Source organism: Ictidomys tridecemlineatus, chromosome 16 (assembly GCF_052094955.1).
Source record: "Ictidomys tridecemlineatus isolate mIctTri1 chromosome 16, mIctTri1.hap1, whole genome shotgun sequence".
NCBI lineage: Eukaryota > Metazoa > Chordata > Mammalia > Rodentia > Sciuridae > Ictidomys > Ictidomys tridecemlineatus.
The window spans coordinates 42132478-42151167 of NC_135492.1; the positions used below are offsets into that span (position 1 = coordinate 42132478).

The 18690-nt window shown below is 45.8% G+C and overlaps 1 protein-coding gene and 1 long non-coding RNA gene across 2 annotated transcripts; one reads left to right on the forward strand and one right to left on the reverse strand.

The window, feature by feature from the left end:
* Positions 1-438: 438 nt before the first annotated feature.
* On the reverse strand, positions 439-13718 carry Cav3 (caveolin 3). The gene is made up of 2 exons (XM_005333843.5): positions 13507-13718; positions 439-1186 (listed from the first exon to the last, which is right to left on the reverse strand). Exons 1-2 carry the CDS (start codon positions 13618-13620, stop codon positions 845-847), a joined length of 456 nt encoding a protein of 151 aa, XP_005333900.1. The 5' UTR covers positions 13621-13718; the 3' UTR covers positions 439-844.
* On the forward strand, positions 7265-16933 carry LOC120891498 (uncharacterized). Its single transcript, XR_013431329.1, has 4 exons — positions 7265-7961; positions 11641-11789; positions 16167-16403; positions 16754-16933. It is a non-coding gene; the product is annotated as an uncharacterized LOC120891498 (long non-coding RNA).
* The last annotated feature ends 1757 nt before the right edge of the window (positions 16934-18690 follow it).

Genomic DNA, 18690 nt, shown 5'->3' on the forward strand with positions numbered 1-18690 from the left:
GATGAATCCACACAGACACACATGGGACTTCACATCTCTTAGGGATGAAGAAGTGCACATACCAAGTGGAAAGGCCAGAAGTGCCAGGGCTTAGTCTCTGGTGAGCCAAAGACTCAGCAGTTCAGAAAGATTTGAGGCTGAGCCCTGCCCTGAGGTATATCTGTCCTAAAGTATATCCATCCTGCCAGCTCATGGACCATTTTCCTCTATTGGTATCATTATCTGATTCAGGGACAATTGAAGTCATTTATAAGTAATCTCCTAATGAACATGGCAGAACAGTTATCCAGTAAACAAGTAGAATCCCAAGAAAAACTACTTGATTCTGGTTCCACCAACTTTCCACACTTCTGCTTCTCAGGGAGTGAAATGTATTTCCAGGACTGGTCAGGACACATACCAACCTTATGGACACAAACAAAGCACAGCATTCCCTCAGTGCAGCTGAAATCCTTTATTGGAGCCACCCTCCCCACACCAACAGTCACTGGTCTCTTTCTCGGGTGTGGACAGGTTGACCCTGAGTGGGAACTGATTCTGGTTTACGCTGTTACAGTACAAGTGAATGCAAAAACTTGCAGTAGCTGCCTCTTAGAAACCATCTTCCCCCAGCCCCAATCATGGGGGCATCTTGGCAGGGTTGGGGCAGAGTGAAGAGCCACAATGCTTTTGTAGCTGGGCTCTTTTCTTTATGGCTTCCTTATACTGTGTGCTCCCATCTTGGGGGAGAATTGAGCAGTCCCTAAAGAAAAAGAGCTCTCCAGCACCTCCCATGGAGCAGCACCTAGGGAGCCAGCCTGGCCTGATTCTCCCTGCCCCACCATCCCTGTTGCCCCACTTGGCTTTAGATTTCCTTCCGCAGCACCACCTTGATGTTGCTGCAGATCTGACCCAGGGCAGCGAAGACTGGGTTGCAGAAGGTACGAATACAGAGAGAGTAGATGTGGCTGATGCACTGGATCTCAATCAGGTAGCTCTTAATGCATGGCACCACCGCCCAGATGTGGCAGAAGGAGATGCAGGCGAACAGGAAGCCCCAGAGCAGGGCCAGTGGGACGCCGAGCAGCGTGGACAGCAGGCGGTAACACCAGTACTTAGAGACAGTGAAGGTGGTGTAGCTCACCTTCCACACGCCATCGAAGCTGTAGGTGCCCACGGGTTCTGCAATCACATCTTCAAAATCCACCTGCAGGGATGGGATGAGAGATTCTCAATGCACTGCATCCACCCACTTCTCAAGCTTTCACGTGTGTGGCTCAGAATCCCCTGGATGGGCTCTTCAAATCCCATCCCCAGAAGATTCTGACTGCAGGTCTGGCTGGGCCCAAGACTCTGCATTTCTAACAAATTTTCCTGATGTCAGTGCTGCTAGTCCCCACCTGTGCTGAGACACCCCCTGCTGCAATAGTGAGGTACAATGAAGAGCTTGTCCAACCTCCTCATTTTATAGATGGATAAGCAGGCCTTGGGAAGTCCAGTGACTTGCTCAAAGCCAACAGTAAGTTTGAGGCAGTGCTAGAGCCATGAGTCCTGCTATGGTTTGGGTCTGGAATGTCCCTAAAGGCCCATGTATTAAAGGTTTAGTCCCCAGAATGATGCTGCTGGGAGGTGTTGGAACCTTTAAGAGGTGGAGCCTAGTAACAGGTCTTTAGGTCATTGGGGGTGTGCCCTTGAATGGGACTGTGAGACCCTGGCCCTGCCTTCTCTCTTTTTACTTATGGTCCTGAGGTGAGCACTTTTGCTCCACTCCTGTCATGATGTGCTGCCTTGCCACAGCACCAAAAGCAATGGGGCCAATCAACCATGGACTGGAACCTCCAAAACTGTGAGCCAAAGTAAATTTTCTTTTTTTATTAATTGATTATCTCAGGTGTTTGTTACAGGGAGAGAAAGCTCACTGCGAAGCTCCCAAATTCTATTATTTTAAGATCCTAAGGGAGTTGAACAATCATATTCATCCTGCAAGGATGTGCTGAGCACCTGTGGATAGAATGGTGAACAAGCACAGGTTCCTACCCTCATGGAGCTTATGGTAGGCAGTTATAAGTGCCAGGCTAAGGGGAGAATAGGGGAAATGTACCCCCAAGCAGGGCATTTAACTCAGAGCAGGGGTTAAAGAAAATTCATTGAGGAAGAGACATCTAGCTGAAGCTGATATCTGAAGATGATCAGGTAAAGAGGGAGTTATGCCCTGAAAAATAGTATTTGGGTCTGAAGGAGAAGAAACTGCTAGGAGCTAGTGGGATAGACAGTGTGGGCTCTCAGAAGATGCAGGTACTTCTGGAAGGCCAAGTGCAAGACCAGAAAGGAGACTGTAGAGTGAATCTGGGCTCTCTCAGTGCTGTGGCCCTTTGAGGGCTTTAGTCTGAGGTGGCTTGGTAGGATCTGGGTTTCAAGCAGCTCATTCTGGCTGCTGCTATTAGGGCAATTGGTAAGACTGGGAGTGAGGATGGTGCAGGGCCAGTTAGGACATGGTGGTTCCTGGTGTAAGGTAGTGGTAGTGAGTTAGAGAAAGGTGCATAGGTACAGAAAGGAGCTACTCTGACCTGTGGCAAAGTGAGGTCTATTTCTGGAGCAAGCTTCACTGACTATAAAGGTGTCTGAAACTAGGTGTGGCTAACCTTGCCTGAAGAGCCTCGTGAGTGAAGGCTGAGTTCATTTTCCTTGTCCTAGCTCTACAGTAACTATAGGCCTTCTTCCCTGTTCCCCAGGAATGTGGGGGCTCACTTCAGTTCATACAACCCATGGAGGAAGTGACTGAGGCCTCATGTGGGAAATAAAAAAAAATCAATGGATATAAAAGAAAGGTAACTTTCAGCCAAGCCATTTACCTAACCTTTCTGAGGTTCCTGCTGTGCATTAAACATCGTTTCTAGCCGATCACTCTTAGGTGATGACGTTTAGCATCACTATATCCTCTGCCTTCTCTGTAAAGTAGAGGTAATGACCCACATTTCAGTGTATTCTCCAGGATGAAAGGATGGAAGGCTGTTAAATTCATGAGACAATTGAAAAGCACTGAATGTACACTAGGGCTTGATGACAGGTGGACCCAGTGGTATGACCAGGACATCTTACCAACTGGGAGGCTGAAGAGCTGTTTGCCGTTGTGAGAAAATCTATTATAGAAATGCCCGTTATATCATTTGGATCTTAAGTGTCCTCCAAAGACCTTCATGTTGAAGGCTTGGTCTCCAGGTTGGCACTCCTGGGAGGTGGTAGTAGCTTCAAGAGGTGGGGCTCAGTGGGAGGAAGTTAGGTCATTGGGTGGGGGTACCCTTGAAAGGGATATTGGAATAACAGCCCCTCCTTTTCCTCTGTCTCTTTGCTTCCATGAGGTGAACAAGCCTCCTTGGTGATGTGCTCTTGCCAGAATGTACTGTGTTACCACAGGCCCAAAGCCATAGTCCAAGAGGCTGTGGACTGAAACCATGAGTCAAAACAAACCTTTCCTCCATTTAAGTTGATTATTTTAGGTATTTGTCACAGTGACAAAAAGCTGACTAATGCAGTCTTAGTCCTGTCTGAGATATTTCCTGTCTAATAAAAGTGGGTTAAATAAAATCACAGACTAATTAGACTAATGGGAGAGGCCTATGTGGGCAGCTGAGACCAGAGATCTGATTTCAGTCTTCCAGGGCTTTCCTTTCCCACTGTGGCTATGGGGAGATGATTCCTTCCCCATTGGGCAGTTATTATTACAATTATTTTTCATTATAAAAGACAGAGCCACATCACAGAAAATGAAGAGAATGGAAAAAAATGAACAACAAAAAAATTGTCTCTGATTTGTATCTGTCTAATACTAAAAGTATTGCTTTGGTGCATTTCTTTTTAGAATAATGCTTTTTGGAAAAGGGAGTGCATAGAACCATGATGCTCAAGGAATCTTGGATCCCTTTTTCTCATACGGCTTTCAGTTCTGAGCTCTTGCACCAGATCTCAGATCCATGGATCCTCCTATACATCCTGTATGAGGTCCTACTTAGGGTAGTAGATTAATGGGCAGCAAAGTTTGTATGGTGAGATTCTAGGCTGCAGGATGAAGAGTCAGCAGGGCCACAGGATTCCCTCCCTGTATAATCTTAGCCCCTGGTTGTTTTGATGGAGATGGCTTAACCTCTTAGATGACCCCATGGATGGGAGAAGAGAAGAATATGGGCCTAAACTTCTTAGAAGTATGTAACTTCTTCCTAAAGGACTTCCAGGTTGTGGTGAATGGATGAAAACCTGGGAAAACCGTGGTTCTTAGAGCAGAGATGGAAAAGACATACGCTAGATATTTGGATAAGAGGGCCCAAGTTGGTTGGGAACATCTGATGGCTTTGGAGACTGGATGGAAAGAGATGGCATCATTTTTTTATCTGTTTTGAAGTGCTGGGGATAGCACCTAGGGCCTTGTACATATTAGAGAAGTGCTTTACCACTGAGTGATAACCCCAGTGCAGGGCTGGAATCTTCTACATCTGGTTTATATGGGACAAAAATCTAGACTTGCTATTTCTTGAGGGAGTTTTTAAACTGGAGAAGGTGGGGAGGGTACCCTGGGAGTCCCTTCCAAACTTGACTGGGCATATAATCTGCCTGCTTATGTATGGGTCTGTTCAGTCAAATGCCCAGGGCTTGGATCCTGCCAACTGAGAAGCTCTGATCTCAGCAACCTGCCCTACCCCCATATTGGCCGATGCCTGTCTTGTGCCTGATACCTTTTGGACTGGCTTCTAGAGATGCTGTGTGGCCTCAGAAACCTTCCAGCAGAGATAGGCATTCGGATAGAGCCTTGCATGTCTGCCTCATCCCATCAGTTAATGCTCTTTCCCGTCTTCCTCTGCTCAGCACCTGGTGGCTTGTCCAGTCTTCTAGTGGGTATCCTTAGAACAGAACCTCCCTATTCACAGATTACCCAGACCTGCCTCTTTGACTTCAGGTGGGCAGTCAGGCCCAGAAGGGGGTCCTGGCCAGCATCACAGGGCCAGATTGAATTTAGACATCTTGACTCTAATCCACTGTCTCAAATAAGGTCAACCCCAAAGTAGATTCTGTCTGTGCTGTGCTTATCAGGGAGGGTGACTGTCCCCTCTGAAGTTTGGCCTTGGCAGGCAGACAGACTGGATTTGACCTTGAGCAAGTCATTGAGCTTTTCTATGCCTTGTTTTCCCAGCTTTGTCTTACAGTAGTTGTCAGAGGATTAAATAAATTAAGGCAAGAATTTAATTAAATAAATTAAGGCAAATACTCAAAACACTGGCACAGAATACCTGATTAGGAACTGCTAGCTGTCATTATAGTTTGAATCTTAAATGTCCCCAAAGGCCCATGTATTAAAGGCATAGTCTCCAGGGTGGTGCTATTTTGAGGTAGTGGAGCTTTTAAGAGGTGTGACCTTGTAGGGGTCTTTAGGTCATTGAAAAGATTAATGGGGCACTTCCCCTTCCTCTTTCTCTCCTGCACTCCTCTGCCATGAAGTAAATGGCTAGCTCATAGTGCACTTCCCCTATGACTTACTACCTTGTCACAAATCCCTTGGCCCAAAGCAATAGGGCCAACCAATCATGTACTGGAACCTGCATAACTGTGAGCCACAATGAACCTTTGCTCTTTGTAAGTTGGTTATTTCAGGTATTTATTCTAGTAACAGAAAGCTGATGAATTCAACTGTTGTTGGAGATCATCCTAGAGTGCTTTCCTCAACAGGAAGCTGGAGTACAAAGGTGGGTTTGCATCCAGAGCAGATGCTGACCAGATGAGTGACTTTGAAGGGTCACTTAATTTTTTCAAGCTTCATCTCCTAATCTATAAAATGGAGCTGCCATTTTTTCTTATTGTTAAGAATAGAGATAATTTTTCTTTCATCTATTCATCCATTCATCTGTACTCTACCATCTATTCATCTATTCATTCATCTATTACTTATCTTTTCATCTAACCATCTATCCACCTTTTCATGTGTCCATCCATCAGCCTACCCATCTTCCTCCATCCATCCATACTTCTACCTACCCATTCACTTATCCATTTATTCACTTGCCCATCAGTCTTTCTTTCCTCTTAACCAACCAACCATCCATCCATCTATCCATCCATCCATCCATCCATCCACCCATGTATTCAAACAAGTATTTATGGAGATCCACTTTGTTTCCTCATACCACCTCTTGGGCAGTGCTTAGCATAATGTATCGCATATGATAAGTACACACTGATGGGAATTATTTGTTCAAATCCTCTGGAGTTTCTATGAAAATATATCTCAAAAATTCTGTTGACATCCCAGATCACAAATGACCATTCTAGCAACCTACCGAGTCATAAATGTTTATGTGTGGGTCTCACTCTGAGATGGTAAGATGGATGGAATCCTCCTTGCTCTCATTTTCTGTTTGTAGTCATAATTCCACTCTCAAGGACCTCTCTGTTGTGTCTTTTGATTGTCATCTCTTTGCAGAAGACAGTGGTGCTGACATTTGAATTATTTCTAGGGATTGCCTTTGAGTGCTGTGCACAAGGTAACGGCCCTGTTTTCTGTGAATCAGAAAGTATGCTATTAGAGGGCTGTGCTTTGCTGAGAGCAGGCCACTGTTCCCCTAACTCAGATTTGAGCATTAAAAGAACTTTGCCACAATGTGCTAGTGTGGGGAGACAGATGATTTTAAGACTCTGCTCAAGCAGCTCTAGGCAGTGATGCCAGCGTATCAGGAGCACACAGTGACTTTGTTTCTTAATTCCTTTCAGGAGGTGGAGAGGCTTTTGCTTGGAGGGTGAGAAATGGGGGACTCAATTCACTGGCTGAGCCTTGGGGCTATTTGTCCTGCTGGAGAGAGGGTGAAGAGTAAAAGGGGGAGACCAATGGTTGCTCATTCAGTTGGTGTCCCTTTCTCTGGCATATTTATTTTTTTGGAACAGCAAGAAAGCTAGTTGATTAATAGGAATGAGCCCGCAAGGCCCCCACAGACTTTGAGAGGGTAGAGGAATACAGGCCGTGGAGTTGCCTAGAATTCCAGGGAGGCCAGCAGTCACTCCTGTCAAAAATACCTCCCCAGAGTCCTGCATGACTCAGGCCTTGGGCATCCAGGGCCCTGGAATGTTCAGATAAAATATCTCAAAAGAGAGGTAAATAGCTCTATGGTTCCATTCTCTACTGACCACTGAGTAATTGTGTGATTTTGGGCATGGTGCTTTCCCTCTCTGGTCCTTAGGGTACTTTTTTTCTCTCTTTGTTTTTGATTTTATTTGTTTGTTTAACTTTACACAGAGAGGACTGAGACAAGATCCACAGTGGATGGGACTAGCTCTGGAACCAGAAGAATCAAGCAAGTTGGTCTAATTTTCTGGATTTCATTTTTTTACTTGCTACTTTGCAACTTAAAGGAAGTTAGTGTCTCCTCCATCCTACCCCAGCAAGGTCAGTAGAAATTGAGAAAAAGCACTTAGAAATATTCAAAAAAATTTGATACAGTAATTTTATGTCTATTAAATCCAATAATAAGAAAGAATTGGAGCTTGTATTTGTATGCCTATTTTTCATTTCATTTCCTGAGTAGTTAATTTTTATGGCATTTTACAAAAGTATTGTTGTACAACAGATCAGAGCAGACTTAATAAAAGCAGCCCTTTACCCAGGTATTTGAGAAGCACTGGCTGATAAAATTAGAAGCTAAACTGAGGTAATAGCTGCAAAACAGCTTCAAAATGGTAAAGCTTTGCTTCTTTTGTTAGATATGATAATAATGGAATTCTGTACAATCTGGGGAGACCATAGGGACACCCACAATGCATTTGACCCTCATAGATGTCAGTTCTGGCCATGTATCTGTTATTTCATATAAGGGCCAAGCAGAGTGATGTCCAAATCAGCCTGACAACAAAGAATGGGCCCGAGTCTCCTTTGCTGTGACCTAGTCCAGGATCACCACAGGATTCAGGATCTCCAGGAGGATGAGACACAGAACACAGCATAGGAGGTAACCAGGCATCATCTGGAGCTTGTGATAAATAGCATCCTAGTGGGGTACTAGGAGCACCTGGGTTGGAGCATAAAGGGACTGGGGTTCATGGGTTCACGTAAAGGAGATGCAAGAAGAGGGCTGCAAGAAGAGAGAAAGGAACCTGCCAGAAGAACCTCATCAGTATCCCAGGGAGGCCTGGTACTTGTCTTCCTTCTGGGCTCTTCCCTTTCTCTCTCCTGCCCTCTCAGCCTGTGCCTTTGGTGAAAGCTGAAATAGGGAATAAATGAAAGGCCCTGGATGAGTTCTAGGATGTGTGTACCATGTAGTGTGTGACTAGCTAGTCTCCAGAGATGACCCCTGATGAGTCATGCCTCTCAGTGTTTATGCCCATGGGTACTCTCATCTCATCTTGAGTCTACACTTGTTGTGTGATTGCCTGTAACCACCAGAATGTGGCAGAAGGAATGCTGTGCCAGTTCCAGAACTAAGCTTTCAGAAGGCCTGGCAGCTTCTGCTTTGGGGAGCCCATAGCCATCATGTTTTATACCCTGCTGTTAGAGACTGGTGGTGTTAGAGTCAGCTATTGTACTCTGCTGTAGAGGCCCACTGCCATTACCTCCTCTAGAGACTGATGGAGAGGCCATATGCAGGGAGAGTTTCCAAACTACCACAAAGAGATGCTCAACCATTCCAGCATCCTGACTGAGCCCCACCTTAGAGCTCTGTTTGACAATGCACTGGAATATGAGTGAACCATCTTGAAGCCCCTAGATGATTTTAGCCTCAGTGTTATCTGACTGAAGCTGCATGAGAGGGCCCCTCTAATTCAGCAGAACCACCCAGCTGAGCCCTGTCAATCTGCAGAATTGTGAGTGACAGTAAAATAGTTGGGGTGATTTGTCACACAGTAATTGATAACTGATTCAGTGTGTCTTTAGGTAAAAGAGATGATAACTCTGGACTCCACAACTGTCTTCTATAGGCTGAGGTGGATGTATTTGCTGACACTTGAACATAAAAATGCAAAACATTTACCAGCTCTACTGAATAAGAACTTCTAGTGGTAGGGTTGAGGGATCTGTATTTTAACAAGCTCCCCAAGAAAGTGGGCTACATTTTAAAAATTGTAGACCAATTGACTCTCAGGAATCCCCCTAACACTAAGTCAGAAAATCTCGGTGTTAGTTCAACATAGCTCTTCTTAAAGGTCATTGACAGAGGACAAGACATCCCAAAAGAAAGGAACTGCGAATCTAGCCTCAACCTGCCCTTCCTGCTTTCTACCCCAAGAAATTCCCTCTTGGATGCTCTGTCCTATTCTCATTTAGCAGTTTGTTATTCTACAGTCAGACTAGTAAAGAAATTTAATCTCTTGTGCTATAACTCTTGACTATCTAATGAGGCCTGGCTTCCTGCTGGGACTCATTAATAATGTCTGCCATGCACACAAGAAGGAGGAATGGTAATACCTGGCCCTCACTTCATCAACTCTGCACTGTACATTCTTCCCAATGTTGTGAAAATCCTCCACACCTTTGCTCATTCTCTTTCCTATTCTTGAAAGCCTGTCCCCCTTCCCACATTTTCTATGTTTCTCATTTTTAGAAAATGCATCTTGCATACTATATCCCCATGAGACGGCTGCCCATTTTACTACATGCAAGTAATCTATAATCTGTTCCTCTCCTAACTCCCCCCACCCTTCATCTGGCATTAACTTATAGCGTTTAGCACCTTCCCCTGTATAGTCTCATTTTTCTAGTCATTGCTTCTTTATTGGATTGAATTCTTTTCAAGGGGAGGTATTAAGTTTAATTCCTCCTTTGAGTGACAGGTATCCTGGATCCACCCAAACTGGGAGCAGGAGTGTGCAGAACTGGGGAAGGTGCTAAATGCTGATGCTTCCTCTGGCTGTGACTTAGCTTGAGCTGATAGGCAGAAGGGTGTTGTTTGAAGAGGGAAGGTGTTATGATTGATTGTGGTTAGATATGGGGTAGGAACTAGTATCATGGGAAGGGCTGGGATCAGGCCTGTCTCCTGTCCTTTCTGAAGGGTTGCCTTGGAGCACCTGGGGAAAGAGGAGTGGAATCTGGAAGCTGCAGGTATTGCATGGCACTTAGGGGGCATGCCTCGCTTCTTTAGGGTCCTGGTGCTAAAATATGAGTTAGGGAGAGAGGGAGGGCTATGGAGCTAGCAGTGAGCCCTCTCAGAAATAACTCAGGAGGGTTAGGGTGGAGTGGGGTCTTAGGGCATGCATTTATGTCCCCTAGACCCTACATGAGGCTTGCACACAGCTCATACCATCTGCTCTGAGATAGCACAGTGCCCGGCATGTAGCAGGTACTCAGTAATGAAGCAAGGAGTTGATGCTGGCAATGATGGTGGGTGGGAAAGGGAATGGGGGTGTGCTCTCCCCATTTCCTCAGCACTAGCCTCACATGACCTTCAGCTCTGCCCTGGGCCCCGCCCCAAGGCTTGGAGATCACAGTATAATTCTGCTGGGTGTTCAGGGCTCTCTGGTACTCATTTTCAGTCTGGATCAAGGTTATCACCCAAAGGGAGTATCTCCCCTCTGTGGGGCTCAAATCCATGAACACAGTGGGTCTATCTCCTGGTCTTCCTCCAGCAGCTGGTGGTGGAGGGGACAACATGTTCCTCTTCTTTGCCCACTCCCTCACTTACCCTTCCTTCAATCCCTGTGTCTGTCTTTTCCCATGAGAGGGCAGGCACCCAGGCAGTCAGGAGGTCACTCTGTTCAGACAGGCTGCTCTGCACCCCTCCTAGCCACAGGCTCCTCTCTCCTTTCTTCCTTTGTCTTTCTTCTTTAACAGACCATAACATAAACCTGAAGTCTCCCTGAACCTGTCTGTGGTATTTATCTGACTCTATTTTATGATTATTTTTTCTGTATTTTTAACGTTTGATTTGTTCCTCATTAAAAACAAGAGATTGTCAGATAGCTTTAGAAACCAGAGAATGTTCAAATAATACCAAACAACAATCTCCTCTCAACATAATTATTTGCAGGGCCTTTTGTTTAGCCTTTGGGAACTATTTTCCTGGGGGCATGGGGCCATCAGAAGAGGATACCATATAGCTCTAGAGAGGCTGCATAAAGCTAGACATTTGTGCTGCCATCCCCACTTCTCCCTTTGGATCACAATCTGGGCCCACATTCATGCTCAGCTCAGTAGGACCCAGAAGTCCCTTCTACACTTGGGACTCATTGTGGTCTCCCTCAGAAACCACATTCTCCTGTGGAATCCTTATCTCCATTTCCCAGTGCCTGTGGCTGTTCTCTTGCCCTCAGGACCTGCAAGTACCTTGAGGCCCTATTCAGCTCACATTTGTCCCCCCCTTGCTGCGTGCTGGGGACTGTTATAAACTTCCAAACCCCTTGTCTCTTTTAACCCACATGTGATATTTCTATAGTACTTTCACCTGGGGGAGGTAAATGATATGATTACCATTTAACAGAGAGAAGCAAAGGCTCAGAACACCAAGGTGACATATCTATTGTTGTTTTAGATAAAAGATTCGAAATCAGGTCTATTAAAGTTAAGTCTTAAACTATTCCTGCTAGACCACATTGCATAAACCACAACTAACAATATTTTACACTTCTATAGTGCTTTATAGTTAGAGAAATTTGCTTCCTCCTTTTCCCCAATGTGGCTTTTCACTTTCTTCTGAGGTCATGGAAGAGTGCCCCAAGTGAAGGGGGGACACCAAAGAGGGAGCATCTGATTGCTTGGAGGAGTAGGGGGAGGATTCCTGAAGGAAATGACATTTGAGTTGGACCTTGAAGACTGAGCCCCGCCTTCACCACTCAGAGGAGAGCAGGTGGGCCCTTCTGCCCAGGTCAAAAGGGTGTGTTCTGGTGGGTGGACTGGCAGCTGGAAGCCAAAGAAACAGGTTGGGGCCAGATTGTGTTGGGTTTGGAAAGCCACTTGGAGAGATTAGAGCCTGATCCAATGAGGGAGGTGCCCCAGTAAAGGATGACAGCCCAGGGCTGTGCCTTACAACCAGCTCTTAGCCAAACCGTAGAATCCAGTAGCCCCAGCTTTAGGCACTTATGTTGGGCTAAAATTCTAAATTCTTTAATTTTAATTGATATCTGAGCATCCATTCCATTACGGGAACAATTTTAAGAATGTTTGGAACAATTTGGGCATGTGACTTTCAATTGCAAGTCTTTGAACTCCAAATACAGAATATCTATTTCTGATTAAAATTTAGTGTACGCTTTGAGATATGTCATCAACAAGATACACACTGGATTTAAAACGTGAAGAAATACCATACAAAATAGTTCCTTAATAATTGTTTTAGGTCAACTATATGTTGAAATGATACTATTTTGGACAGATAGGGTTACATAAAAAAAATATCATTCAAATTAGTTTTACCTGTTTGGCTTTTCTTCTGTAAATGTGTCTGCCAGAAAATTAAAAATTCCAGGGCAGGTGGGGATATGGGAAATCCCTGTACCTTTCATTCAATTTTTCTGTCAACTTATGACTACTCTAAAAAAGAATCTAACTTTATAAAACAAGATGTGTAAAATAAGTCATTGTGTGATTATCATGTAAAAAGTTTAGCACACACAATTATATGCAGTGTGTAATATTTGATAATAATAAATGATAATGTTACAGTTTATGTAAAAGAAGTTCATAGGGCCATTGTATCATGGGTTATATTACATCTCTATTTTGGTGGGACAGTGCTAGTCTGAGATCCTAATGTATTCAGTAGGCCCAGAGAGAGCCCAGCCATCTTCCCCTGTAATAGCCCCTCCAGCGACTCCAATGTTGGTGACTGGGGATCCTGCTCTGAGGAACTATCTTTTAAAAAGTTCCCTTTGGTTTTCAGGTGGAGGCTGGGTTAAAGTCATGGGCTTAGAGGCAGCCAGGCTGCTCCTGTCACCTGGTAAGGAAGGAGGCCCGACTTCAGGCTGCAATGATAGGGGACACTTCCTGAAAGCTGGACAACTCTCAGCATTCCTTTTCAGGGACCCAGGCACCCTCTGAGAGGCCTCTGTCCTGCTGTGCCCCCTAAATGTGAGGTGAGGTGAGAGCTGGGGTGATAGCTGAGCATGGCTAGTAGGCCATGAGGGACAGACCCTGGGCAGGGCTCTAGGGGAGTGAGTGTCACTTCGAGGGGCTGCCAGCCCTGTTGGAAGCTCTTCCTGGAGATTAACCCAGAGCCCACTGTGAAGACCGCAGAAATGCCTTCTGGCATGGAAAAGAGCCCAACTTGGCCACCTATTCCTATTGCTCCCGGGACAAGGGCCAGGAGTGAATGGTGAGAGTCTCGGAGTAGTAAGGAGGTATTTTCTTTGTGATCTGCCAATTGTGGCCTGATATGCTACTAATGATATGTGGCTAATTTTTTGTGATGGTTTATACTAAAGGTTCATTGGGGGGTTTAACAAGTCTGTTTTTGTTTGTTTGTTTGGGGGGAGATGTAGAGAAGATAGGGTAACAAAAGAGTCTTTGGGAGAAGATGGCGGTGCCTGTGGCAGAGACCCTCCCTGCCATCCCAGGGCCCAGCCTACCTTGACTATGTCCTCATTAATGTTTTTGGGGTCTCGGTTCACAAGGTCGATCTCCTTGCAGTGGATGTCCTTGATGATCTGGGCTTCGAGATCCGTGTGCTCTTCGGTCATCATGGTGAAGCTGGGGGACCCTCTGGAGGAGATCGGAGCCGTGTGGCCGGTGGGGTTGAGAGCACTTGGAGCAGAGAGACCAGTTCAGGGTCCCCCGGGCCTGTGCCCCTGCTGGCTAAATAGGCCCCACCCAGCATGCCGGCTGACAGCTGTCCCACATAACTTCAGCCTGCCTCTTGGTAAAGCCTCCCGTGGCAGGCCTCCAAGCTAAAATTAAGACTGGAGCTCTTCTGGAAAAGAGAGCGCTTCTTAAAGGGGGCTGCCCCTGGGCCCTGGGCCTTATTCGAGGGAGCCAGTGGCCTGGCATTCCCCCAGGGCCTGGCATTCTCTGAGCTGGGGTGGGCTTAGCTCTCACCGGGGCTCCTGGAATTTGCTATTGCCATTGGCAATTGGGCTTCTCTGGGAAACAGTTTCCCAGGAAGGGAGGTGGGCTTGGTCCCAGCTCTGCCTCTTGCCTGCTATGTGACCTTGGACATGCTTCACCTCTGGGGCAACCATGTTCCCACCTATAAAATGGGGATATGATAATTACCATCAGGACTCTTCCCACCCTCAAGGAAAGGAGGGAGGTGGGCTTGTGTAAAGAAGTGGCTTCAATAACTGGAAATGCTCTCTCCTAGGGATTCTCAGGGGATTATTAGCACCTGGCCCTGCTGCTTGGTGCCCTGGAGCAGGTCTGATGGTTTCCAGTTTCTGGGGTCTTCCCTTAGAGGGAGAGGTGATGGGTTGTGATTACTGGGGCTTGTGATGAGATGAGGACAGGAGACTACTGGTGGGGCTTTCCCCTTCCACTGCCTTCTTGATGCACCAGCCTGTGCTAGGAGGAGGCATGAATCCATGTTAATGCTGCTCTGTGACCCACTCCTAGTGGCTGTTTCTAGGATGTCTATAGGCCCCAGCCACTCCACTGCACCAGTGGGGTGCACCACTTGTAGACACTGGCTCGTTTTCCAGTGCCTGCTTCTAACTCAGCCATCTCTTGAGGCTCTGAGAGTTGAAGGGTAAGAATCCTGAATCTCCAGGGGTAAGGCCCAATGCATCCATTTATTGTTCACCTACTCCTCCAATCAGGATTGACTAAGAGCTGCAAATAAAAAGGTGAATTAGGCTCCAGGCTTGCTTCAAGCAGCTGCCAATCAAGGGAGACAGACAGATTTGCAAAGTGATTGTACTTCAGTGGGGCAAGTGCTACCCCTCACAACTATTTCATAATAAGCTTGGCTCTGAAGTTGGCTGGAGGCAGTAGCTCATCCTGGAGGCATCAGGGAATGCCTCCTGTGGGAGGTGACTTTAGAGTTCAGTGTTAAGGCAAGTTGAAGGTCACCACCCAGAATGCTTCGGGTAGTAGGACTGTAGATACCAGAAGTGAAGTGAAGTGGATGGTGAGGGTGTAGGGTGACTTTAGAGATGGAGGTGAGGCAGAAGACATGACTGGACTCGACCTGGGCATGAAGTATCCCAAACTTCATGCTAAAGGGTATGGATTTTGCCAGATATGATGGCGCACACCTGTGATCCCATTGACTTGGGAGGCTGAGGTAGGAGGATCTCAAGTTCAAAGCCAGTCTCTGCAAGTTAGCAATACCCTGTCTCAAAATAGAAAATAATAAGTGCTGGGGATATAGCTCAATGGTAGTGCACTCCTGGGTTCAATCCCTAGCAACATGCATACACATACATGCATGTGCACACACACACACAAACTTGCACTCACATACAAATACACCCGAGTATGGATTATATTTAGAGGGGTTGGAAAGTCTCTGAAGGCTTCAAGGTGGCAGAGGTCATTATCAGGCTTGCATGTGAGGAAGCTCATTGATGGCCATATGGAAGGTGAATGGGAGCTGGGTAAAGGTTGAGGCAGGAGGGCTCATCCAAAAGTTGGAGGCTGTTGGAGTTGGTCAATAGTTGTGTTTTATTACTACTGCAAAGATAATAGTGGCTTGAACAAAACAGGGACCTTTCTTTTTCTCCATCTCATTTATTATGCATAGGTCGTTCAAAACTATTTTGGTGGCTCTAGGATGTCATCAGGCATCCATACCCCCATCTTTCCATCTTAGAGCTTCCTCACAGGCACAAGAGGGCTGCCATCCCTTCCTCTTAAATTTGGGCAAAGGTTTGGAGTCTGATTAAATCTGATGCTCTGTGACAATCCCGTTTCCAGAGACAATGTTGTGGAGACAGCTTTAAACCAGGAACAGTTAAGACTTCCTGACTTGTCGCTAACCTGGATCAAACTGTGCCCTCTCTGTACCTCGGTGTTCTCACTGGTCAAGCGTGGATGGTAAAACCTGCACCTCATACACACTGGGAAAACCTAGTGGGGCACCAGCAGGCTTATGTTACCTTAGAGAAAATGTGAAGGACATACCAAGAAATGAAACCTCCAAATCAACCCTGGGGTGAAGACTCTAACAAGGGAACAAGAAGAAGGAGACAGACATGATTTTCTGGAAATTGTTTTGTTTCTGAGGTTTTATGGAGTGCTCTGCATTCTTCCTTTAAAGGCATGTTGTGTTGTTATTGTTGCTTCATTTTGCCAGGCAAGAGAGAGAGAAGAAAATTTTTTCAAGATGGGATGGATGTGCAGGAAGACATCCATTTGTGGTGTGTGAAAAGCAGAAGTAACAGGAAGGGGAAAGATGATGTGAACCAGTTGTCCAGAGTCACAGCAATGCAGCCTGAAGACTTGGTGAGCTATCCACCCAGAGTTTCCATTAACCACCAAGATTATCACACATGCAAAAGATGGTGGAATGAGATAGACATCACTACCCTAGGTATGTATATGACCGCACATATAGTGCGATGATTCTACATCGTGTACAACCAGAGAAATAAAAAGTTGTGCTGTAATTATGTACAATGAATCAAAATGTATTCTTCTGTCATATATACCTAATTAAAAGAATAAATTAATTTTAAAAAGATTATCATACAGGCAGATGCTTCCAAGGCTGGTAAGGGTGGGAAAATTTATCGAAAAAACAAACTTTTTTTTTTTTCTAAGAGTTTAAGGTCCAGGAGAAGGACTCGTATTTACTTCACAAATTGGATTATGGGGTCTGCAGTTAGCAGAAAAATCTCAACAGGTCAGACCTGGAAAAGACCCAGCTTTTCCATTTTACAGATGAAGAAATTGAGGGCTCCAAAAGTCTTGATTGGTAGAAGAGAGACCTTGGGATTTGGACACCGATAAACATGCCCCGTGCCAGTGAGCAGGCCATGCTCCTCCAAATGTAAGTTGAACTCCTATATATAATGAGTATATGAATATCATCTCCTACTAGCAGAGATTTGGAAAAATGTTTGGAATGATTTTCAAAAACTGACAGCACAAGGCTGGGGTTGTAGCTCCGTGGTAGGAGTGCTTGCCCCATGTTTGTGAGGCACTAGGTTCTATTATCAATGCCACATAAAAATAAATAAATAATAAATTAAATAAAGGTATTGTGTTCATCTACAAATCAAACAACAACAAAAAAAGTAGCAGTATACTCTTGAGATATACCAACAGAATAGGTGACTATGATACTCAACTCTATTCTGGTCAGACTATAATTGGAACTCATTTGGGTTCCATAGTTTGAGAGATGCCTTGACTAGCAAGATTCTATCTAAGATGATGCAGGATTTATAAATGTGTTTTATGAGAGAACAGTTTTGGGTTGGAGAAGAGGTGACAGAAAGGAAGGGATAGAAGAGCTGTTTTCAAGTTTCTGAAGGCCAAAAGAGATTTGTTCCGGGTGGTCCTGAGGGTTGGCGAATACATGGTGTGCTCTGACTTGAGTCAACCCAGTGCCAGGCTCCCAATAGCCCCCTTGACAGTGACAGCAGGTAGGATTATATTAAAGATACCAGAAAGAACCAACGCTCAGTTTTCCAGAGATGTAACAGGCTCTTCAGAGAGCAGAGTCTTCCTGGAATCAGAGGCATTACTGCAGGGAGTGGAAGGGAGCCAAAGATTGAAAAAGCAGAGGGCTAAGCCAACTGGAGGGCCAGTCAAGATTTTAGGACTAGGGCAGGGCCCAGGATGAAGCAAAAATACAGGACCCTGTTAAAGAATTGCAAGATGGCAAAACCAAATGAGGTGCATCTCCTAAGCGTACAGCTCCATGAGTTGCACGACTGTGAAGCTAGTCCTGGCTTTAGGCTCTGCAGCCACATGATTTCTGTTGTGACCCCACTGCTCTGTCCTTACTGAACAGTAGCAGCCACCGACAGTATATAAAGGTAGTGGCATGGTTGGTATTTCAGTGAGACTTGCAAAAATAAGTGGCAGCCAGATCACAAAATTAACCTTTGGGGCCCAGAGATTGTAGTTTGCAGACCTGTGTAGCATCCTAAGATGGGTCACCTAGGCCACCTCAGGCTACAATATTGCCCCAGAGCCAAGTCTAGCCAATCTTGGTTTCCTGATTGAGTCACTGCAGGTTTTCAGGGGGAAGGATCTCTCATCCTTGGGTCTTATGTCTCCTTGGGATCCCTTCAGTCCTTCCCCAGCCTTTCCATCAGACAATGACCCCCAATTTTCAATACCCCTCCTAGGACAGTGGCCATAATAGGGCTGCCCAGGTGAGAGAAAAGGGATGCAAACTTTTCTGGTCTCATGAACCAACAGGGAAGACACCCAGTTCAGAAACCGCCCGGCTGGAGTTGGCTCAGGAAGGGGCTGTGTGCATCATGGGTGACAACTCTATCTATGTTTTCTCTCAGACCTGGGACTAGCCTTGGTCTCAGAGTAGCTGGTGGGAGGCTGGTGTTCAGGGCATCCTTATTAATTCACAGAGAACTGACACTAGCCGGGAGTCTTGCTGGCTGGGATTTCTGCAGCTCTCTCTGAGCACAGGGCGACTGGTCCAGAGCCTGATGATGCTCCACAGATGGGACACACTGAGGGTGAACCTCTGTCTCATGGGATACCTCATGTTGCTGCCACCAGGGGTGCTGACGAAAGAAAGAAGCCATTTCTCCTCCTTGTTTCTGTCTCTTTAGTCTCTAGAAGGATCTCAGTTGCAGCTCCACAAAGCATCAGCTCTGATTTCATTCAGCCTGGGCTGCAGATGC

Coding starts and splice junctions, on each gene's coding strand:
- Cav3 (XM_005333843.5), bottom strand. CDS start 13,620: ATGATGACCGAAGAGCACACGGATCTCGAAGCCCAGATCATCAAGGAC. Junction 1,187..13,506: donor TTAATGAGGACATAGTCAAG/GTAGGCTGGGCC, acceptor CCATCCCTGCAG/GTGGATTTTGAAGATGTGAT.